This window comes from Bacillus rossius, chromosome 13, assembly GCF_032445375.1.
Source record: "Bacillus rossius redtenbacheri isolate Brsri chromosome 13, Brsri_v3, whole genome shotgun sequence".
Classification (NCBI taxonomy): domain Eukaryota; kingdom Metazoa; phylum Arthropoda; class Insecta; order Phasmatodea; family Bacillidae; genus Bacillus; species Bacillus rossius.
Genome location: NC_086340.1, coordinates 27084457 through 27110241, shown reverse-complemented (window position 1 = coordinate 27110241; position 25785 = coordinate 27084457). Strand labels below are relative to the sequence as shown.

Genomic DNA, 25785 nt, shown 5'->3' with positions numbered 1-25785 from the left:
CAATGAGTGGGTGGCATTTGACCGAGTGTATGTAGAACTATGGAGTTCATCCTACAGGTCATTGAACCCGCGAATGTTTCCAGTCTCTACCTAAGTAGTATGAAAACGGCGGTACTGGCGCTGGTTGGTGGGTGTGAAGCAAAGAGCGGGTCAATGACCTACCGCCCTGAAGTCAGCGGCGGCGCTCTTAAATGACTTTGACCTTTGACCATTGACCTTTGACCATTGACCTTTACATCTGACTTCATCAAAGCGTTACAAAACGTAGTGCAGCGAAGAAATAAAAGCGTAACGCTCGTGGCGTTACGCTCAGAAAGTGTTTGGTGTAACTGCATTGCTAAATGGCGCCATGTTCGTTCCGCTGGCACTTCTATAGGGACACCGAGCATCCGTGCTATTGAGGATACGTCAGTTGCACATTGCACGCATTACTCTGGTACCTTTTAACACTACTGTAAACTGAACTGTCAGGTTTACATCACGTAACTAACACATAATTAGGGGCATGCAGATTTCGCGAAAAGATTTTAAGACTAAATGAAAGTTAAAACACTCACTATAGCGCCGTCTGTGTTTCGAAATTGGGCGAGTTTCTCCCACGTACATATCGATTGTAATAACTAGGGACTGGAAAAATTCGCGGTTCCAATGACCACTAGGATAGACTCCGCGATTCTCTATGTACTCGGGCAACTATCACGTGGTCATTGGCTACCGACTCGGGACACCTGTTTACTGCGATTCTTATGATTCGATACTTATTTTGTTGAGTGTTTGCCATTGGCTCAGAGTCCTTCAGGTAAATTGCGGTCCAATCACTGACGCAGCATTAAGCTAAACGAGTTTGGATTCCAGCATGTCTCGAAAGGAATCCGCGAATTTTTCCGGTCTCTAGTAATAACACCAATCACAGTGAGGCAATGAGGAAGCAAACGCGTACTGATTGGCTCGGTCAAAATGTCAGTGACTTCTCTTGCAGACGGCCACAAATCACAAGGAAGAAACCACAGGTGCGGGTATACCTTGTTGCAGTCTAATAGGCGTTCAGATATTTTCGCGAAAAATGCATGCCCCTACACATAATCTGTAACTGCCCTGCACTAGCATTAGCCTAAAACTTGAGTCCCTCAAACCACGATTTTATCTATAATTTTTTAATCTATCAAGGTACATGCCGAGAAAAAAAACACAGATGGTAGCAGCAGCAGCGCTCTGCTCTGTTGGTGAGCTGGCGTGGAACTACAACCAGTATGTGAAGTTTCACTTCTAACGCGCGAAGCGGCCACGCACCCACGAGTTTTTTTTTTTTAATTTATGATAATTCCATAGAAAAACATATGATAGGCTATATGTTTAAATCATGTTTTGTTAAATAGTTCCTACTAAGTCATAACTAGAGACCCGGAAAATTCGCGGGTTCAATGACCTACAGGATAGACTCCAATATCCTCTACACACTCGGGCAAATGCCAACTGTTCATTGGCTGTTGACTTGTGAGTCGTCTCGACTGAGTGGACTGTGATTCGACACTTCTATGAGTGAGAGTCTCTAATTGGCCCTCAGTCCTCCAGATTAACAGGGAACCAATGACAGAAGCAGCACTAAGGTATAATTATTTGAATTTTAGCATTACACGAAATGAACCCGCGAAATTTCCGGGTCTCTAGTCATAACTAAGAACACCTGTATTTCGCGATTTCATTTAATGTCAAGGTATTTCACAAAACACTGTAGCTTTTTCTAAGAGTAATGGCAAGTTGTGAGGGTGCAGCAGTACGGTGACCACATTCTCATTGGCCCCGTCAAGAGCGGGACGACACCTCTCACCGACCTCAGCCAATAACCACAGGAGAACAGCTACAGTATTTTGTGAAATACCTTGACACGAAATGTATTCGCGAAATACAGGTGTCCTTAGTCATAACATAAGAAAATATATGACAGACATAAACACAAATAAAAGTTTGAGCATTTCATTAAGAAGCTAGTTAATTCTGTACAAATTCTACCAATAGTACGCTTCTTAGACACTACATTTGTGACGTTTCGGGAGCTGAGATCATGTTCCCGTCGCCGGGCATGGTAGACCACGCCTGTAGGATTCGCAAATGGTGCCCGAGGGAAATTTGCGTGGGGGAAGGGGGGGGGGGCCTTGCGGCCAAGGAATTTTTTGCTTGGGTTTCAACCGGCACAAGTTTTCTCTGTATAAGGAGCTTGTATGTTGCATACTGCCCATATGTTGGCCTATATGCATGCAATAAGCAGAAAACTTTAAAATATACAGAACCTTTTTCATAAAACATAGTTTGACATTTACGTTTATCAACCCCCGTTTCACAGTCGCGATTTTGAAAGCGCAAACGGGCCCGATCAGTCAGTGAGGGGCTTCTTAATTCCAGGGGTCCCAGCCCCCTGCCCCCCCCCCCTCGGGAAATAGCACCCTTGGAGCACATTATTATCCTTCCCCTACCCCATCCCTCCCCTTATGTTACACATAAATGCACTTTCCTCCCCCCTTCCTTTTACAACCACCACAAAATTCCAGTTTTCGTCTTCGTTTGCTGTCGACCATGTTTTGTGACGTCATGGCCACCATCTTGATCCCGAAATTCTCTGGTAGACAACAACGTATCTAAATTATGTAAAATATACGCTCAGACTTTGGCAGCTGAACATTTCGACGCAACAAACAAAATAAGCAGGTGACATTTGCTCGGGTTTAAAAAGGTAAGTAAGTGGATTCGGTCCCAGAAGTTACTTAACGTGCGGGTTTTTTTTTTTTTTTTTTCAGGTGTGTTCAGTAGAGCCACGATTACTCCGTGAATTCATGTCGATCCAGGATGGACTCCGATTCCTTACACAACATGGCACTTGGTTCAGTTAACCCTTCTTCTTGTTTATAACTGGTTCATGGTCAAGGATGTTTCAAGAGAACTGTAGTCCAATAATCAGCGTGAAGAATGTGTATATGTGCTTAAACTCCACTTTTCTACATAAATCATCCGCGAAATAATCTAATCATTATATGTAGGTGCGTATGTGATTGTATAAATTCAGTATGTCTCATAACTAAACGACAAGCCGAAAACAGTTCATAGGACAGCAAATTATGGTTCTGAATTTTAAAAAAATTCAAAAAGTGTAGTAGTTTTCGAGTTATAGACATTATTTCGGAAGTTTTTTTTAATTCCCCAACTTGAACCAAATCATAAAATACTTTGACTAAAAATTTAATCTACGCAATCATAAATAACACTCATATTGATAATAATTCAAAATAAAATCAAACATACCTACTATACTATTGTAGGGGCGGATAATTTTCCTTTGCACGACTTATGTAGCAACAATTTTTTATCATGTAACTTTGTATATTCACAGTATAAAAAACAGTTACATTGCTAACTTAGTTATTTGCTTGAATTAGCCATCTTTTTTAACAACTTGCTAAGTAACAAAGCAATTTTTTCACTGCATGATTAATAAAATTCACCCTATTAAAAAATTTTTCCACAGTCTTCCATATACTTAGGCTATACATTTTTTCCTAACTTTATGTTCAATTGTTGTCAATAGTACTGTTATTTATGATTACGTAACAAAAATGTAAAGTCACAGTATCTAAATTTGGTGCAGGATGAGTATTTAAAAACTTAAAAAAAATGCCTAATCAAAAACTACAATACTTTTTGATTATTTCGTTTTTAATTCAAAGCCGTAATTTACAGGGCTAACAACTGTTCTCGGCTTGACGTTGAGTTATAGGTAGGGGCATGCAAATTTCGCGAAAAGATTTCGAGACTAGATGAAAGTTAAAACACTATAGCATCTTCTGTGTTTCGTGATTGGGTGTGTTTCTCCCAGGTACATATCGAGTGTTACAACGCCAATCACAGTGATTCAGTGCGGAAGCAAAAGTGTCCTGAGTGGCTCGGTCAAATAAGGCAACGACTTCTCTCGCAGACGGCCGCCAATCACAAGGAAGAGACCACAGGTGCGGGTATACCTTGTTGCAGTCTAATAACTGTTCAGATCTTTTCGCGAAAATTGCATGCCCCTAGTTATAGGACATTATTTATATAAAGTTTTAGGAAAAAACATTTTAACGTCAGAATTTAGCAGAAACACCCGTCCAAAAAAATGTGTAATTTCATCTTAATTCTACAGCGTTCCACTCTTAGATTGCAGCGCGGAAGTAAAGGGCGCTTTCTCTCTCTGACACACGCTGACTTCCGTAAGAGTTGTCGTTTTTTGGCGCTGTTGCCAAATATAAAAAGTATTTTTAATCGAAGGTACTGGATAACGTTTATTTATTTATCAAGCGATTACTACCATTTTTGTATGAATTCTTATCAATAAATTAGTGTGAAATGTTTCTTGTTTTAAAGTTTAAAAAAAACGATTTATTACAGATTTATGACCGTGGTGTTAGGAATAGGCGTAAAACATTATAAAATGGATTATTGAAAAGCTTCTCATACACTCAGAATTCCAAATAATAACATACCCCTGAACATTATCGTAACGTGTTTGAATTCTGGAAACAGCACACACAATAAGCAGTGTACTGCAATCTAAGCGTAAGACGATCTATAGTTACGAGCAGGCGTTTTTCCGCTAATAAATCCGAACTCCTTTTAAACTGCAACAAAGTATGCCCTAACCAGCGGTTTCTTCCTTGCGATTGGCGGCCGGCCGTCTGCGAGAGAAGTACTATTCGCCTTATTTGAACGAGCCACTCGGGACGCGTTTGCTTCCGCGCTGAATTACTGTGATTGGTGAAGTAACAATCGACATGCACCTGTAAGAAACTCACCCAATCCACGAAACAAAGGACGATGCTAGAGTGTTTCAACTTTCAGCTAGTCTCGTAATCTCTTTCGCGAAATATGTAGGGACCGGAAAAATTCGCGGGTTCAATGACCTGTAGGCAAAACTCCCTAGTTCTACGAACACTCGGTCAAATGCCACCCACACATTGGCTGCTGTCTTGTGAGACTTTCCAGCGTAGCAGCCTGTGATTCGATAAAGCTTTGGTTGGGTGTTTCTCATTGGCCCAGAGTCATCCAGGTGAGTTGTGAGCCAATAGCAGAGACAGCACTGAGGTATAACTATTTGTATTTTAGCCTATCGCGAAATGAATTCGCGAATTTTTCCGGTCTCTAGTGAATAGTGAAGTAACAACCGACATGTACCTGTAAGAAACTCACCCAATCCACGAAGCACGGCCGATGCTAGAGTGTTTTGACTTTCAGCTAGTCTCGGAATCTTTTTCGCGGAACATGCATGCCCCCGTGTGTAGTGTGTCCGTTTGCCTGTGAAGGAAGTAAGGCTGACGCAAGGGTCGTGTTGTTCTGTGGCAGTGCACGCGCTGCCCAACCTGACGGTGCTGAGCCTGTCGGGCTGCAGCAAGATCACGGACGACGGCGTGGAGCTGATCGCCGAGAACCTGCAGAAGCTGCGCAGCCTGGACGTGTCGTGGTGCCCGCGCATCACGGACGCCGCGCTCGAGTACATCGCCTGCGACCTCAACCTGCTCGAGGAGCTCACGCTGGACAGGTGGGCGCCATAGAGCAGTCATCGTGTAGACTGGTACTACCATAGAGTAACTGCGATATGCACCTGCTCGAGGAGCTCACGCTGGACAGGTGCGCGCCCTAGAGCAGTCATCGTGTAGACTGGTCCTGCCATAGAGTAACTGCGATGTGCACCTGCTCGAGGAGCTCACTCTGGACAGGTGCGCGGCCTAGAGTAGTCATCGTGTAGACTGGTCCTGCCATAGAGTAACTGCGATGTGCACCTGCTCGAGGAGCTCACTCTGGACAGGTGCGCGGCCTAGAGTAGTCATCGTGTAGACTGGTCCTGCCATAGAGTAACTGTGATGTGCACCTGCTCGAGGAGCTCACGCTGGACAGGTGCGCGGCCTAGAGTAGTCATCGTGTAGACTGGTCCTGCCATAGAGTAACTGTGATGTGCACCTGCTCGAGGAGCTCACGCTGGACAGGTGCGCGGCCTAGAGTAGTCATCGTGTAGACTGGTCCTGCCATAGAGTAACTGTGATGTGCACCTGCTCGAGGAGCTCACGCTGGACAGGTGCGCGGCCTAGAGTAGTCATCGTGTAGACTGGTCCTGCCATAGAGTAACTGTGATGTGCACCTGCTCGAGGAGCTCACGCTGGACAGGTGCGCGGCCTAGAGTAGTCATCGTGTAGACTGGTCCTGCCATAGAGTAACTGTGATGTGCACCTGCTCGAGGAGCTCTCTCTGGTCAGGTGCGCGCCATAGAGCAGTCAATGTGTAGACTGGTCCTACCATAGAGTAACTGCGATGTGCACCTGCTCGAGGAGCTCACGCTGGACAGGTGCGCGCCATAGAACAGTCATCATGTAGACCGGTCCTACCATAGAAGTAGTATAGGAATGTATTTTCTGGCACTGGGTTCTGGGTGTGGAGCTGTGTGTCCGATCCGCCATATTGGATTGTGACGTCACGGCGGCCATCTCGGAGGAGTGTAACGGGACATAGCGTAACGGGACAAGTTTGACCTTGACCCCGGCGGCCATTTTGGATCCGTCATCTTGGATCCGCCATTTTGGATGACGTAATTGTGTGTTCTCGAAAATTCCGGCGTTGTGTGTTCCGCCATCTTGGATGATGACGTCACCGTTTCAATTTCCGTTACGGTCGTCATATTTAACTTTTTTTATTTATTATCCGAATTTAATGAAATTTTTTTTAAAAATTATAAAAAAATTCAAATAATAAAATTTTAATAAAATATTTATAAAAAACAAACATGTACGACACGGACCTCGGAGTCCTCGGTTCGAACCCGGTGAGGGCAAAAAAAATAAAAATGGCGACCGATCCTTCCCCCGTGGTGGCTGCTGGCATACTGACTCCCAACCACTTTTTTTCAAAAGCATATATATCGTCATCTAGTATGACGTCATGTCCGCCATCTTGTCTTTGATGCTGGAAGCCATCATCAATGTATCGTCGGCGAGAGTGCGCTTACGCCATGTTAGTTTAGTTATTATCCGCTAGAGTGCAGTAATCATTTATTGCTGTGACACCCGCCATCTTGAAATTTGGACGCCATCTTGAAAATCCGTAATTATTTAGCTAGAAATTCGGGAAAAAGTTCAAAATTCATTAAATAAATTTGTAATCTATATAATGATTGAATAGATCGACTAAGGTCCTTGGTTCGATCCCTGGCCTATACAAAACAACTTTAATTTTAAAAAAGTACCAGAAAAGTGTAAGGTTTGAGAAAATAAAAAACACCGCAAGTTCTTTTACAAACATATTTATTACACAATCTCTACACTACTACAAGTACAAAAAAAATACACAGACAAATTACTAAAGTTATGGTTAAGATTTATTTCCGCATTTAATCTTGTGCTGTTCAAGACACTGTATAGCTGTGAGTCCTGATTTTCGAGGTCGATTAGCAAAATACTTAAAGCACATCTTACACATATAAATCTTATGTTGATGTTTTGTAACCTGGGGTCTCACAAGTCGGGAGAAGTTTTTGATGTAGCAGTAGTGTGCAGAACCGCTTTCATTTGTCACAAGCAACAAATGGAAATGATTTTTTCTTTCTTGTTTGGTTACCCGAATCGGACACACCTTATTATCCTCATTTAGCGCATACACATTAACTGAGACTTCAGGGTTATTTTTCTCAAAAACTTTTATCTGATTTAACGGTGGCGGATAGCACAGTCCATCGAAGTTGTACTTATTCTCCAAAGCATAATACCTCTTATCAACACGGTTTTGATGACTTCCCTCGACAAATCTTGCCAAAATACTCCATTTAAAACAAAACTGATCCTTCAAGTTTTGGCAATTGACTACTGCTCTTTTGTTGACTATCGCCTCAGGTAAGGCAATAAATGATGATGTCTGATGGTATGGAAGCATACTATCACTTGATTCTTTTCCTATGCACATAATCTTGTGACTGTCCAGACTGTTACAATGCGAAGAAACCTTATCGCATTTGTCGCACTTATATGTCTCTCGAGAGATTGTCAGAGACCTACTGCAGGTTATTGATGCACCACAATATTTGCATTGATGCGATGTACACTCTTCATTAATTGATGTCTGGAATGCAGATGATGACATGTCAGCTGATGGTGGAACAGCACGTATCGTTGTCTCCTCTGCAGCAGGAATCGGGATCTCCACAGCTGTCGACACCTCAGCCATTGAGCTCTCCGCTGCCGTGGTCTCCTCTGCAAATGGTATCGGGATCTCCGTCTCCATCATCGTTGCTACCATCGAGGTCCCCGCTGCTGTCGGTAAACATTCTATTCCGGTCGACATAACTAAATCTCACGACAATTAATGGAGAGAGCACGTCCGTACTGCACCGCGGCCAGAGGTGAACTGCGGGTCCAGTCGTCTGAACCTCGCTTATATACCTGTAGTCTACTGGTATACTACATGAGTCAAAATATTGTCTGTATTAAAAAATTTTTTATTAGGTACCTAAAAATTGTAGAAATAAAAAACACACGCGTTCAAGTTTTACACATTTATTTATAAAAAGTACACAAATACATATTAGGTTAAGGAATCAAGCATTTTCACAAGCAAAGTTTTTAATGCCGCACGAACTGACTCGTCGACTCCGGTTCCAACTGGTTCGTTGACTCCGGTTCCAACTGGTTCGCCGGTCATGGTATCAGGAACACAGGTTTCCAGCTGGTCATCTTCTGCAACGTCGACAACTCCGACAAGACATGGTCGGTGACGTCTGTGACCACGTCTACGCCTGGGCTTTGGCTCAGTGCTAATTGGGACAGATTCACTGCCTGAACTGCGACGACGAGACACACACCGTTTGGACGTCTGCGTAGAAGCATCACAGGTCACAACAGGTTGCAACACGTCCATGTTTGGTGTTGCACGTGAAGACGAGGCGACTACCTCAGCGATGCTAGCAGGAAGGATTGTGTGTGGTCTCATGTGATAGACGACACAGTTTCCAGGTTCGCAACAATCTACCAGCTGCTGGGTCGGTTCGTAGGACACAGGAAAGTGCGCAAACCGCCAATGCTGAGCGCCTCCATCACAGGTTTCTGTATATGTACGTAGATACCAGGAATCCCAGTAGCTGTACTCGACACTGCTGAAGCTAGGTCTTGCGCTCACGTACACGTTAGCAGGATGAAACGTAAACATCTTCTTGCAGGTCGAACGTCAACTGAAGGCACGTATGTAGGTACGCCATTTATATATGCAGGCTCCTACTAACACTGTGTGTGCCATTTCTGCATTAACTGCGAGTTTGTACAGGCACAGACACGTTCAAACTTGTCACGTGGCTGCATGTCATATATTGCACTAAGCTTGCGCAGGGAAGGACAGCCGTAGTCGGTCTGTATATCTACGATTTCAGCTGCTCCGTCGTCACACAACTTGCTCAGCCATTTCTTCTGTTCAGGTCCGGCAATGTAGATTATTTCGTTTTGCAGTAGTAAATCTTGAAGTGTGTTTTTCACTTGGTGGTACGGAATTTTTCCTTCGTCCCACTCCAGGCCATGGTAGTATTTACATAGCCATTCGTTCGACCGTTTACTTTTTTCGTCTAGTAGTTTCCACGGATACGGAGGTCGGAAGCTGCGGGTTCGAGTCTTGTCTCCGGAGGTGACGCTAATTTCCTTGAGCACGAATCCAGTTTGACTCTGGAAACCTTGCAGGTTGCAGTACATCTTGTCGCTAGCAATGCTCGGTCGTAACTAAATTACTATCGGAAACGAAACAGTATTTATGTCAGAATTTTCACAAGTTTGTCTCGACAATTGTACGAAGCAAGCCGATCGTGAAGTATCAGACAAAAAGCGTAGGTGTTTGGGGGAATATTTCCGCTAGTCGTTATCTCGATCCTACAGTCGATGATGTTTGAATTTATTCGATCATCCTGTTTGGAAACGTCAAACACCATTAACGGAGCCTTGTTCTTGAAACTGTCTGGACTCAGTATCGGTGACTGTATCCGCCCATAGTAAGCTTGCTGAAACTTGGCGTACATTTGATATGCTAGAAGAAATCTTCCACTTTCAAAACCCATGTTCATGTCAACGTACGGATAACTTTCGCTGTTTAAAAATATTTTTACATTGCGTATTTGACAGTTATCGAATACGGAGCGACTTACTCCTGCATTGAGCTGCCTTCCGGTCTGAAGCCCGACGATGATGTATCTTGGTTTTTCCGTAGCGAAGCTGGACTTTACTATCCAATTGATACGCTGACTATGAGGCAAGCCGGGATAAGTTTCCAGGCTCCAGGATCGGAATGGCACATCGAAGTTCTTGCCATTTTCTATGTTCTTCAACATCTTGACTCGTTCAACGGTGCTCACTTGGATGTGGGGCAGCATCCACTCGATAGACTGTAGTGTTAGCGAGACATCTTGAGGGTTTTCTGCAGCGGCGACAATTGCATTAATGTGCGTGTTGGCTAGAAGTAGTACGAGCTCTTGTTTCGAATTAATGATTATATGCTTGTAGTCCTCAGCGAATCCGAGAAGCATGGACAGAGGAACACAAACTTCGAACTTCCCTTCGGCATAAACCGGAAGCTTATATTCATCCTCGAGAGCCCAACCGGCCATCTTTGCAGCAGACAGTTCATTTGGAGTGAGCGAAAGGTAATTTTTCATAGCAGATGTTATGCCTACATCTCTCGTCTGGTCTACCTCGACGCCATTGAGTACATAAGTAATACGCTCGATTAGGTGTAGAATACCATTGCAGGATATTGTCGTCGTTGTCGGATGCGTACCATCCGCTTTTGTAAGCGTGCCTCTTATACGTAGAAATGACTGCGAAGGTAAAGTACAAATATCTTGGTGCTGTACTGCAATGCGTACTTCTGATGGTAGTGCGTACGGTCCGAGCAGGAAAGGCTGGTACTCGTGCAATTCCATTTTCGTAATGCTGTCATCAAAAATGACCGGATCTTCCACGTTGAGGATTTCGTCTTCCATATTTATTCGGCACTTGTCCAATACTGAGAAGATACTTTATGTTGTCAGGTGTTAATGCACCGATGTCTGGTAGAGAACTGTTCTTATTCACGGCAATACGATTTCTTTTATAATTGTTCGGTGTTACGAACTTTATGCCCATCGCTTCAAGTGCAGACGTAATGTAATTTCTTCGTCTTGAAAATTCACCAATCGTCCTCGCTGGTCAACGATTTGGACGACGACTTCGTGTGCGCACTTCACGACGACTGGAACGTAAATGATACTTTGCGGTACTTCTACCAGTTTATATCCTGGCGGGACCATCGTCGAAAACTCGTGCAGCATGTTGCTTAGTCTTCCGTTGAGATACGTTCCACTTGCCAAATTACAGTTTATCCTTATGACATTCACAGGTAAAATGTTTACTGCGCGCGTAGATTCGTACGTTCTTCCCGTATTATAAACCTTTGATTCGAATCCGAGCATTGTACCTATGGTGCCAGGTTTCGTAAAGTCGACATTTTCACTGCATGTTAGAATGCTTTTTTGAGTGTTTGGATTTCCACGCAGTTGAAAGTCTACATCCTGTGGTAACATATCCCTGATGTAATTTGCAATGTCGTCAATTTCATAAGAGCCAACAGGTAACCGTATTTCATGAGCGGTCCCATCGCTTTTCAGGAAGCAGATCTTGCAATTTTCTTCGTCGATATTAGGTATGGCATTATACGTTTGAAAATCTACGAGTCCGATACACCATTTTCCGTCTAAATCCAGGGGCGGGAAATGAACCGCCCGCAGCTCAGATGCGTGACCTGTCAAGGTAAGTGTTATCGACATGACTAATAAATTATCATCACTGCACAACCTTTAAGTAGCAATTTTTTTTATTTGTCAGCTAATTTTTGTTTGTTAAAAAGCGAAGACACAAGTGTCCGCAGTTTGTTTGATTAGGCTTCTGTTCCGTTTCGTAATTGTAAAACAATGTAGTGGACCGGCCCAGGTACTGTCGCAGTTCTGGCGGAGGCCGTAAATTACCGAAACTATCGTAGTACTCGGCCATGTTTCCAGACTTTACATAAGCCACCCAGTGCGTGCCTCGACCCGACGACGTGTCTAAATTAATTATGGCGCGTTCATTGGTTTTTGGTTCGCTGGGTAAAGTGTCTCGCATAAACACGCCGCGGAAATTTGGTATTTTAAGTTTGCGTGCGTACTTTATTAAATCTACGTTGGTGAGCGGTCGTTTCGGCAGAGAACTTAGGATTTTCGTTTCTTTTTCATGCCTCGACCTGTCTTGTGAGGTCGTAAGTACAGTCCTGCGCCGTTTTTTTTACCCATGGCAATGGCTTCCATGCTGGCATTGTGTCGCTGTGCTTCTTTTAACTGCTTGCGCTCATTCTTCGAAGTGTTGACTGCCCGCACTATACCGCTCGTTGCACCGATGAGGCCGCCGAGAGCACCCAATGCAGGCAAAAGCAAAGGAAGAAATCCTCCTATAATCTTCTTGTCGAGAGTCTGTAATTTTTGCTTGGCTTTTTGCACGCCTGCACCAGTCTTGCGTTTGGTCTTGCGTGAGTTAGTCTTTGACTTGATGGAGCTGGCTCGACGAGCACCCAGTCCTAATTTCGTCTTTGCCTTCATGATTTTAGATACGCTCCAGGCCGCGATTTTCTCTCCTAGTCCCGCGTTCGACGATTTGCTTATATCTTCGGCTTCCTGTGCCAATATCTCGTCGGCCCGGTGTCTGGATTCCAGGTCCTTGCTTAATGAATATGCGATATCGTGCTGCTTGCACTTTTCGTCGAGTGAATTAATGCCCACGTCACCGCGAGCTAACCTTTTCGCTAGTTTCGTGCCGGGGCCGCAGAATCTGTAGCCGGGAATGTGCAGCTCGAATGGTAGATTGTTTATCAGCGAGTTTACGAGTCCCGCGCCGATGTGTTTTTTGTTCTTACCTCTTCGAGTCATTACGCACAACTGACCAGAAAGTATAAATACGCTTCTTTTATACAATTACTTTAGTACAATGCAGGTCGTCAAGCAAGACGTGTGTTTGCCCGTGCGTATTACGCAAGACGATGTATTTAGTGCACGTGAATCACGACATGGTATATTGTTGCCTTCTGCCGTACGATGCATAATGGCGGGTCCGTCAAACTGTGGCAAGACGTGTGTTTTACTGAGTTTACTGGAGGAGCCAAACGGTCTTCGGTTCGAGAACGTTTACTTGTATTCCAAGTCGTTGCAACAGCCAAAGTACCAGCGCCTAGCAACTGTTCTACGCTCGGTGGATGGTCTGGAGTATTTTCCGTTTAGCGATAATACCGATGTTGTACCTCCAAGCGAAGCAAAAGCCAATTCCGTGTTTGTTTTCGACGATGTAATGTGCGAGAAACAAGGCATAATACAAGAGTACTTTTCCATGGGCAGACACGGCAAGGTAGACTGCGTTTACCTGTGTCAGACGTACAGTCGTATTCCAAAACATCTCCTACGAGACAACGCAAACGTCATAGTTTTGTTTCGCATGGACGAACTTAATTTGCGCCACGCTTACGACGATCACGTAAACACCGACATGTCGTTTCAGGAATTCAAAGACATGTGCTCCTTGTGTTGGAAAGAAGAACACGGATTTCTAGTCATCGTAAAGGACTGGCCTCTATATAAGGGCAGGTACAGACGAGGTTTCGATCAGTTTATCGCCAAACATGAGTCATAGCATTTCGAAATTCGGTCGTAGCAGTCGAGACTTACGTACTGCTCTCAAGTCTCATGACGACGTTATCCGCAAATACATTTCGCTACTGGCTCAAAAAGTAGACAGTGTGAAAAAGGAATTACTAGAGTATCTCGTAGCCATAGACCAGCGCGTGGAAGCTTCGGATTCTCGCATTCGCGACATGATCGAAGTATCGAATGCACAAAGACGGGACGATCTGAGGACTTTTCAAAGTAGTCTGAAAGCATCACTATCTCACTTGTCAACAAATTCAGATTTGGCCAAACACAAGAAAGAAGTTTCTGCGAACGAATAAAAAAAGTATAAAAGGAGGTCTTGCAATAAGTTTTCAGCCAGTACAATGTCGGACCTGGCCAGTGACCTTCATCGAGCTATACAGTCTGTTCGTGAAAAATATCTACTTGCTAGACGAACCAGACTTGCACGTGAGATGGCAAATGAGGAGATATTTAAACCAATCACTAGTCACCTCGACGAACTTAAAAACAAGGAAGAACCAGCCATCATTGTGAAGACAGAAGTTGAAGATGAAATGCCGACTGTAAAGAAGAGAAAGTATGAACCGGATCGAGAAGAAGAGGACTTAACAAGTACAGAGTCCATGCACAAGAAAAAAATACCGAAAAAGGGACATCAAGTTAATGCAATGGTCCGACCATACCTGATATCGTTTACGAGTCGGAATAATGACACGACCTACGGAGTGTACAGAAAATATACTAAGTGGTTCCTCGGTGCTAAAGAAATAGACTTTCTACCAGGAAACATCGTGCGCGTAGCAGAGTACAAAACGCGCGGGACTCCGGGTCTGTACGAATTGCTGTTTCGCAGGGAGCCTAAAGGATATTCTCACAACGACTTACAAGAGTACAAAAAACTGCTAGAACTAACCAACGCACATTTTCGCGATAACGATCCAGATAGTGGTGTATATAAAGACGTAGATCATGAAAAAATCGACATTCTCGCTAATCTCTTCAGTGAACTAACAATACATGGCGAAGGTTTAAAAAAGCTAGAAAGTGGTCAGATATTTGACTATGTATATTGGGACGACCCCAATGAATTAGTTGATCGCCTTAGAATTCTACATGCTTCGCTTAGCGTAGGAAACTATTCGCACATCAACGAAATAGTCTCCATACTTGAAGAACTGAGGGAAGCCGGCTACATACAATGAGTCGAACCGGAATCGCTCGCGAACTTCATGCTCCTGCTAGACGAAAATACCTTCGTCGCAAAGTCATAGTTCGTGGAATTGATGATTTATTCCAGGCGGACCTTGTTGAGATGATACCAGTAGTATAGGTTAGCCGGAACTGGGACAGGCGCCAGGCGGAGGATTGAAGATTGTTTACATTGTGACGTCACGGCGGCCATCTTGGAGGAGTGTAACGGGACACAGCGTAACGGGACAAGTTTGACCTTGACCTTTGACCCTCAAAATCCGCCAAAATTGGGCAAAAATTGCCCAAAATTCCACAAAATTCGTCAAAATTTACATTTCTGTGAAAAAAATTCCGCCAAAAATTCTCAAAAAATTCCACAATTTAAAAATCAGGATTTCGAAAATCCTCAAAAGTCGTTTTGTCCTAGAAAGAACCCAAATTCCTAAAAGCGGCTTAAAACTCCTAAGAGCTAGCCGCTCTAAGCCGCAGAGGTCATGACCTTGAAAATTAGGATGCCATGACAGCCATTTTGAATGATGACGTCACCGTTACAATTTCCGTTACGGCCGCCATCTTTAACTTTTTTATTTATTATCCGATTTAAACGAAATTTTTTTTAAAATTTATAAAAAATTCACTTAATAAAAATTTAATAAAATATTAATAAAAAAATTACTTTTACGACACGGAGCTCGGAGCCCTCGGTTCGAACCCGGTGAGGGCAAAAAAATAAAAATGATGACCGATCCTTCCCTCACAGTGGACGCAGGCATACTGACTCCCACCACTTTTTTTTTCAAAGCATATATATCGTCAGGTAGTATGATGTCATGTCCGCCATCTTGTCTTCGATGCTGGAAGCCATCATCATTGTATCGTCGGCTAGAGTGCGCCGATGACATGTTAGTTTAATTCGTATCCGCTAGAGTGCAGTTATAATTTATTACTGTGACACCCGCCATTTGGCCACCATCTTGAAAATCCGTAATTATTTAGCTAGAAATTCGGGAAAACTTTCAAAATTCATTAAATAAATCACTCATTAATTTACATATTGATTCGATCGATTCCCGTCCTCGGTTCGATCTTGGATGATGCAAAAAAAATTAAATATAACATCAATTTAACATAATAGTAACAGGTTCGAGGAATTAAACACTGCAAGTTCTTTTACAAACATAATATTTATTACATAATTTCTATTCTACTACAGGATCATTTGAGAAAGCCAGCAATCTTATAATCATTTAGTTCCGCAGCGGTGTGAAATGACTAATTCTTAGCTCCAATCGGTTTATACTAGACAGAGTCCAGCCAGAACCTTTACAGACATAGTCCACCTCTTCTTGACAGAGTTTCTGGATACCGTTTTTAACAGTTTGCTTCACATCGTTAGAACTGTAAATTACTGCAGCCGATGTCTTGAATGCACACTTCTTCACTTTGTCATCGAACGGATATGGCTTTCCATATATACAGTCCAACCACAAGTTATATTTCAAAGGTCCGTTTGTTGCTACATCATCAGTAAGCTGATTGATTATGTCCTCTCTGATATCATCAAGAAAATTACAAATGTCTTTCGACTCACCTAACGTATTTAAATAATAATAGTCCTTCAATGTTCCACGAAATGCAGACTGCGCCAAGTAGAAGCCATTATCGTTCACTTGTAATGCTCCGAACACAGTCTTAGGTTTATTTTCCTGTTCAGACGTCATACCAATCGGTTGCTGCACATCGGTTTTCTTGCTTGTACGCTCACGAGCCTTCAACCTAAACCGAGGAGTCGAAATTTCTGCAGGTAGTTCAGCAGTAGGCACACGGACTTCACCTTTACAGTTTTTCGCATGTCGTCGCAAATTATCAATTCGAGTAAACCATTCATGACACTCATCACATCGAAACTTCATGCGAGATGGATTCTTCGTGCATTTGCTCCGCTCATGTCTTCGTGCATCATGGGAAAATGCGAACGACGTATCACAGTAGCTGCAAGGATACCGTGGTGATGAAGACGATCCTTTCAGACCCGATCCAGATACAGGCGTTACAACACTAGTACCATTTCCAGGCATTCTCTTATGCACATCGATGCATCGTTGTTGCGACGAAACCTTTACTTTCTGCCGAACAGCAGGGCCTTTGCATGCCTTCATGTGCGTTTTCATATTATCTTTTCTGGCAAACTTCTTATGACATTTCTCACAAACAAACATTTTACGATATAGGTTCTTGACACATTCGCTCCTCTCGTGTCGCCGAGCATTGCTGCTGTTTGAGAAAATCTTGTCGCAATAACAGCACCGATGTTCGCTAGTTGTCAAATCAGCATCCATTGAAGTCTCCATCGAGGTCGTATCGTCGATCGTCGTGGTTTCCTGCACATCCAGCTCAGTAGTCATTAAGCTATCTTCTGCTGGTGGTATCACATCTGTTGAAATCTCCTCCAGTGTTGACATCGACGTTGTCAACGGAATCTGCTCCTTCTCCGTCGTAGCTGTCGTCAAGGTTCCCGTAGACGATGGTACAACCTCCATCGAGTTCGTCGTTAAAGTCGGTAAAGATGCCATCGAGTTCGCAAGAACAGGTAATTACATGATTAATGCACCAGAAGAAACAAACTAGGTGATCCTTACACCGACGACGTCAGTAACAAACTGAGCGTCCTGTTGTCTAGGACTCGCTTATATACATGCACCGTATGGAATAAAACGCTAGTCAAATCAAGAACCATTTACAATAATACTAGAGTCAAAACAACATTAAAATAGAAGGACCATCAACGAAAAGGCAGCACATTTGGAAGCACCGACAACGAAACGGCAGCACATTTGGAAGCACCGACAACGAAAAGACAGCATTTTTGGAAGCACCGACAACGAAAAGGCAGCACATTTGGAAGCACCGAAAACGAAACGGCAGCACATTTGGAAGCACCGACAACGAAAAGGCAGCACATTTGGAAGCACCGACAACGAAAAGGCAGCACATTTGGAAGCACCGACAACGAAAAGGCAGCACATTTGGAAGCACCGACAACGAAACGGCAGCACATTTGGAAGCACCGACAACGAAACGGCAGCACATTTGGAAGCACCGACAACGAAACGGCAGCACATTTGGAAGCACCGACAACGAAAAGACAGCACATTTGGAAGCACCGACAACGAAACGGCAGCACATTTGGAAGCACCGACAACGAAACGGCAGCACATTTGGAAGCACCGACAACGAAACGGCAGCACATTTGGAAGCACCGACAACGAAACGGCAGCACATTTGGAAGCACCGACAACGAAACGGCAGCACATTTGGAAGCACCGACAACGAAACGGCAGCACATTTGGAAGCACCGGCAACGAAAAGGCAGCACATTTGGAAGCACCGACAACGAAAAGGCAGCGCATTTGGAAGCACCGACAACGAAAAGGCAGCACCATCATCAAAAAGGCCGCACATTTGTCATTGGCTCCAATATTCATTGGCTCCAATATTCATTGGCTCCATTATTCATTGATTCCATCAGTCTATTGATTCCATCAGTCTAGTGACTCCATCTGTCATTGGCTCCTACAGTCATTGGCTCCTACAGTCATTGGCTCCAACAACTGTCTTTTGTCTCACCAACTCCAAATATATATATTTGGCTAGAATTCTACGAGTCTAAGAGACTATGAGACCACATGGCTACGAGTCTAAAATGATCTAGCTGGTTACGAGTTATACATGGCTTGCGAGGCTACAGAGCTACGAAGTTTCTAGTACACAGGTTTACATGACTGCGAGGATACAGGACCACAAGTCTGCAAGAGTACTTGACTACGAAGGTACTCGTCTACATGACTCCAGTTACCGCATCTGTCTTCGACGGAATTTTCTCTTTTGCTCCAACTGCTCCATCAGCATTATGTTATAAGATTACAAGGCCTCTTGCTTACGTAGCTTCAAGTCTACAAGCCTCCAATGCATCATGACTGCGAGACTACGATCAATGAGGTTACGAGTCTACGCGATTGCGAGTCTTCTAGGTTACATGATCGCGAGGCTATAGGACTACGAAGCTTCTAGAACGCATGGTTACGAGACTGCGAGGCTACAATTCTACGAGGTCCCAAGACATCCAGGCTACGCGACTACGAGCCATGAGGTTACGAGACTACGTGACTACGAATCTTCAAGTTTACGAGACTGCGAGGCTACAGAGCTACGAAGCCTCTAGTACACAGGTTTACGTGACTGCGAGGATTCAGGACTACGCGACTTCGAGCCATAAGGTTACGAGATTACGTGACTACGAATCTTCATGTTTACGAGTCTGCGAGGCTACAGAGCTACGAAGCCTCTAGAAAACGAGTTTACGTGACTGCGTGGATACAGGAATACAAGTCTGCATGAGTTCTTGACTACGAAGCTACTCGTCTACAAGGCTCCAATTGACACATCTGTCTTCGATGGAATTTTCTCTTTTGCTACATCTACACCATCAGCATTATGTTATAAGATTACAAAGCTACTTGCTTACGTAGCTTCAAGTCTACGAGGCTCCAATACATCATGACTACGAGACTACGAGCCATGAGGTTACGAGACTATGCGATTGCAAGTCTTCAAGGTTACGTCATCGCGAGGCTATAGGACTACGAAGCTTCCAGAACGCATGGTTACGAGAATGCATGACTAATTGGCCGCATGGCTACGAAACTTTATGTCTCTAACTGACTACAATAGCACTATTCAGTGGTGAGAGTTAATTTATTTCATGCAAAGGTACTTGCTGCAAGCAGTTCCACTTTTCAACATCAGATGACGTCACGTTTTGCTTGCAGGTAAAATAATATTTATTTATTTTATGCGGGATGCGGGTTGTTCACTATCGATCGCATAAGAAGAATGGCATCGATAGTCTTCAAGGAGAAGGACGTTCGTCCTTCCTGCTAGTGCTTCTCAGATTTCTCACGGTCCGCCATCTTGGATTGTGACGTCACGGCTGCCATCTTAGATGGGTGTGACTTTGACCTTTGACCGAAACCGCAGGAATGATCGCAAGCACACGGATTAACCATCAAAATATATATAAGAATTATCAGGAGCACACGGAGAAAACCATCATAATATTGGCAAGAATAATCAGGAGCACACGGAGAAAAACGACACATGTTTTCTTTGATATCATAAAATTACAGAAAAAAAATATTTAGAAATAAAAAAAATTAATAAAAAAATTTAAAATAAAAACAAAAAATACATAAATAGATTCTGCTAGCTTGTAAACTTATCATTGCTGAGCAAAGATTAAGTTCTAGTACAAGCCAGAATTTTATGTATTTTTTGTTTTTATTTTAAATTTTTTTATTAATTTTTTTTATTTCAATTTTTTTTTTTCTGTAATTTTATGATATCAAAGAAAACATGTGTCGTTTTTCTCCGTGTGCTCCTGATTATTCTTGCCAATATTATGATGGTTTTCTCCGTGTGCTCCTGATAATTCTTATATATATTTTGATGGTTAATCCGTGTGTTTGCGATCATTCCTGCGGTTTCGGTCAAAGGTCAAAGTCACACCCATCTAAGATGGTAGCCGTGACGTCGCAATTCAAGATGGCGGACCGTGAGAAATCTGAGAAGCACTAGCAGGAAGGACGAACTTCCTTCTCCTTGAAAACTATCGATGCCATTCTTCTTATGCGATCGATAGTGAACAACCCGCATCCCGCATAAAATAAATAAATATTATTTTACCTGCAAGCAAAACGTGACGTCATCTGATGTTGAAAAGTAGAACTGCTTGCAGCAAGTACCTTTGCATGAAATAAATTAACTCTCACCACTGAATAGTGCTATTGTAGTCAGTTAGAGACATAAAGTTTCGTAGCCATGCGGCCAATTAGTCATGCATTCTCGTAACCATGCGTTCTGGAAGCTTCGTAGTCCTATAGCCTCGCGATGACGTAACCTTGAAGACTTGCAATCGCATAGTCTCGTAACCTCATGGCTCGTAGTCTCGTAGTCATGATGTATTGGAGCCTCGTAGACTTGAAGCTACGTAAGCAAGTAGCTTTGTAATCTTATAACATAATGCTGATGGTGTAGATGTAGCAAAAGAGAAAATTCCATCGAAGACAGATGTGTCAATTGGAGCCTTGTAGACGAGTAGCTTCGTAGTCAAGAACTCATGCAGACTTGTATTCCTGTATCCACGCAGTCACGTAAACTCGTTTTCTAGAGGCTTCGTAGCTCTGTAGCCTCGCAGTCTCGTAAACATGAAGATTCGTAGTCACGTAATCTCGTAACCTTATGGCTCGAAGTCGCGTAGTCCTGTATCCTCGCAGTCACGTAAACCTGTGTACTAGAGGCTTCGTAGCTCTGTAGCCTCGCAGTCTCGTAAACTTGAAGATTCGTAGTCACGTAGTCTCGTAACCTCATGGCTCGTAGTCGCGTAGCCTGGATGTCTTGGGACCTCGTAGAATTGTAGCCTCGCAGTCTCGTAACCATGCGTTCTAGAAGCTTCGTAGTCTTATAGCCTCGCGATCATGTAACCTAGAAGACTCGCAATCGCGTAGACTCGTAACCTCATTGATCGTAGTCTCGCAGTCATGATGCATTGGAGGCTTGTAGACTTGAAGCTACGTAAGCAAGAGGCCTTGTAATCTTATAACATAATGCTGATGGAGCAGTTGGAGCAAAAGAGAAAATTCCGTCGAAGACAGATGCGGTAACTGGAGTCATGTAGACGAGTACCTTCGTAGTCAAGTACTCTTGCAGACTTGTGGTCCTGTATCCTCGCAGTCATGTAAACCTGTGTACTAGAAACTTCGTAGCTCTGTAGCCTCGCAAGCCATGTATAACTCGTAACCAGCTAGATCATTTTAGACTCGTAGCCATGTGGTCTCATAGTCTCTTAGACTCGTAGAATTCTAGCCAAATATATATATTTGGAGTTGGTGAGACAAAAGACAGTTGTTGGAGCCAATGACTGTAGGAGCCAATGACTGTAGGAGCCAATGACAGATGGAGTCACTAGACTGATGGAATCAATAGACTGATGGAATCAATGAATAATGGAGCCAATGAATATTGGAGCCAATGAATATTGGAGCCAATGACAAATGTGCGGCCTTTTTGATGATGGTGCTGCCTTTTCGTTGTCGGTGCTTCCAAATGCGCTGCCTTTTCGTTGTCGGTGCTTCCAAATGTGCTGCCTTTTCGTTGCCGGTGCTTCCAAATGTGCTGCCGTTTCGTTGTCGGTGCTTCCAAATGTGCTGCCTTTTTGTTGTCGGTGCTTCCAAATGTGCTGCCTTTTCGTTGTCGGTGCTTCCAAATGTTCTGCCTTTTCGTTGTCGGTGCTTCCAAATGTGCTGCCGTTTCGTTGTCGGTGCTTCCAAATGTGCTGCCGTTTCGTTGTCGGTGCTTCCAAATGTGCTGCCGTTTCGTTGTCGGTGCTTCCAAATGTGCTGCCGTTTCGTTGTCGGTGCTTCCAAATGTGCTGCCGTTTCGTTGTCGGTGCTTCCAAATGTGCTGCCGTTTCGTTGTCGGTGCTTCCAAATGTGCTGCCGTTTCGTTGTCGGTGCTTCCAAATGTGCTGCCTTTTCGTTGTCGGTGCTTCCAAATGTGCTGCCGTTTCGTTGTCGGTGCTTCCAAATGTGCTGCCGTTTCGTTGTCGGTGCTTCCAAATGTGCTGCCGTTTCGTTGTCGGTGCTTCCAAATGTGCTGCCTTTTCGTTGTCGGTGCTTCCAAATGTGCTGCCTTTTCGTTGGCGGTGCTTCCAAATGTGCTGCCTTTTCGTTGTCGGTGCTTCCAAATGTGCTGCCGTTTCGTTTTCGGTGCTTCCAAATGTGCTGCCTTTTCGTTGTCGGTGCTTCCAAATGTGCTGTCTTTTCGTTGTCGGTGCTTCCAAATGTGCTGCCGTTTCGTTGTCGGTGCTTCCAAATGTGCTGCCTTTTCGTTGATGGTCCTTCTATTTTAATGTTGTTTTGACTCTAGTATTATTGTAAATGGTTCTTGATTTGACTAGCGTTTTATTCCATACGGTGCATGTATATAAGCGAGTCCTAGACATCAGGACGCTCAGTTTGTTACTGACGTCGTCGGTGTAAGGATCACCTAGTTTGTTTCTTCTGGTGCATTAATCATGTAATTACCTGTTCTTGCGAACTCGATGGCATCTTTACCGACTTTAACGACGAACTCGATGGAGGTTGTACCATCGTCTACGGGAACCTTGACGACAGCTACGACGGAGAAGGAGCAGATTCCGTTGACAACGTCGATGTCAACACTGGAGGAGATTTCAACAGATGTGATACCACCAGCAGAAGATAGCTTAATGACTACTGAGCTGGATGTGCAGGAAACCACGACGATCGACGATACGACCTCGATGGAGACTTCAATGGATGCTGATTTGACAACTAGCGAACATCGGTGCTGTTATTGCGACAAGATTAGCCCTAATCCCAGTTTGAAGTCGTTTTCAATATTTATTTTTTCCATACTTCCTGTAAAATTTTGTTTTTCGGAGATAGGGCTTCCTAGGTAATGGAGGAAGTATTCGTGTAAGTAACTTATTTTTTAATTCCAAACCACAAAAATAAATTCACATAGCTTGCTGTGACGTATTGTAGTCACGTTTTACCTCACCATCGCCGTATCGCAACACCCAACACATCCTTAATGACGTCTATGGCTAACACCATGTGTTTTCCGCGAAAAGATTTTTAGAACAGACGTGTGTTAAAAAATTGGTTGTCTGTAAAGTCGGTTTACAGACGATAGATTAACGTGACGTCATAACAAAACATTGATGAAATGATTGCATACTTTTATGAATAAAATTGAATCATTTTTATTGAATCATCACAAAGAAGGAGTGAAATGAAATCTAAAATTTAATTGATACATTTACTTTTATTTGCACTCATTAATTCAAATATGTTTATTACTTTAACGAAGAGATTATTTTAACTATAACTTTTATACATGTTTGCTATTTAACTTCTTCCAATCTGTGTTATTCTGTTAAGGATAGGACGATGATAGAAAAAGTAGGAAACGAATGGGAGTGTTTCAAGTTTAATGTGACTCGAAAAAGTCAAATCGATGGTTGTTCCAATCGAGTGGAAGAGAGATAGATGCGGCGCAAGCGTACAATGAGCGTAACGGGACACAGCGTAACGGGACAATGTGCGTTACGGGACACTTTTTCGTGCGTGCAGCCAGCGTTCATCGATTTATTAGACGTTGTCACGTCAAAACTGTGTAGCATTGTCTGTGTTTCGTGGTTGGCTGAGTTTATTTCAGGTACATGTCTACTGTCTGCACACCAATCACAGTCATCCATTTTGGAAGCAAACGCCAAACAGGGCAATGGCTTATTTTGCAGACGGCCGCCAGTTACAAGAAAACACTCGTTGATTCAAGCAAACTTAATTGCAGTCTAAAAAAAGTGATCAAACTATTTCACGAAAAATACATGTGTGAATTAGAATTTCCGTCGTTAGGCTGGTTTATACCGCTGCGGCTAATACCTCCGCAGCGGGGTTTATTTTTTTTAATACTCTTTCTACCTCTTTTCTTAGAGTGCACAATTCAGAATTCTCTCAAGACTGCGTAGAGGCGATTTAAAAAAAAAAAAATTGTCACTCTTCGCGCTTCCTGGTTCCTTGTCCGAATAATCATATTGATAAGTTCAAAAAGGTTTACCCCCTCAATGCTTTGAATGTTGACATACAAACGTTGTTAGTAAGCAGGATAAAGAATATTGTTATCATCGCTATTTTTGCGAGGGAATTTCCGAAAAATAATAACCTCCGTTTGCGCATTTGCGAGGAATGGACGGATGAAATGTCTTGTGGTGCTGTGGGCGGTTTTTCATAAAGCAGGTGCTGAGAAGTGGTATTAGAAGATTGTGTTGCAGTCGACTCGTCCAATACATCAGTTGTAAATGAACTTTGCACCGTATTATTTTTTTTTTACATGGAACAGAAATATTCATGTTTGATTACAGATGATAAATTTGTACATTTACATGAAAACAACTGTATCACTACAAAAATTGTCTTGTCCGGGAATGTATGCTTTGTGTTGTCCCAGAACCGCCAATAAAGTTATATGCAAATTCGTTCCCTGAAGCATGATACAACGAATTAAAGTCCAATTATTGAATATTCGAGTATCTTTTACCATGGTTTAAAACATATGTTTGAACGAAACTTCAATAAAAATATAAAATTATGCGCCAATTTTCGTAAGATAATACTCAGTGTTATCTAAAAAAAAAAAAAGTATTTCATATATTCAAAAATAGCCATAGCCATAGATTTTTTTTTCACAAAGTTACCATAGCTTTCTTACAGTATTACAAACTATTTATTGGCAACTAGTTTACAAATGAATCTTTTGTAAAAGTTCGGAAATTATTTTTCTGTGTGTAATAGAAAATCCCGTCAAACAATACAACCATAACGAAAACTCAAGGGAGCTATCCGAAATAAACGTTGGGTTGAACCACAATTACTAGGGGCAGGCATTTTTCGCGAATAAATCTGAACGCCTATTAGACTGCAACAAGATATACCTGCAGCAGCGGTTTCTTCCTTGTGATTGGCGGCCGTCTGCGAGAGACGTCGTTGCCTTGTTTGACCGAGCCACTCTGGACGCGTATTTTTCCGCACCTAATTACTGTGATTGGTGTTCCAACAGTAGACACGTACCTGAAAGAAATTCGCCCAATCAAAAAACATAGACGATGCTACAGTGTTTTAACTTATAACCAGTCTCGTTATCGTTTCGCGAAATATGCATGCCCCTAACAATTACGCTCGAACGCACAGAGCTAGACGCACCCAAGAAGTCCTGATACAGTTCAGTTG

General features: G+C 43.1%; 1 protein-coding gene across 1 annotated transcript in view; it reads left to right on the top strand.

The window, feature by feature from the left end:
* LOC134538610 (F-box/LRR-repeat protein 16) overlaps positions 1 to 25785 on the top strand; it is a 182561-nt gene that overhangs the window by 135361 nt on the left and 21415 nt on the right. The window contains exon 4 of the mRNA XM_063380040.1: positions 5365 to 5560. Coding sequence (XP_063236110.1) covers positions 5365 to 5560 — 196 coding nt within the window. The remainder of the gene's footprint in view (positions 1 to 5364; positions 5561 to 25785) is intronic.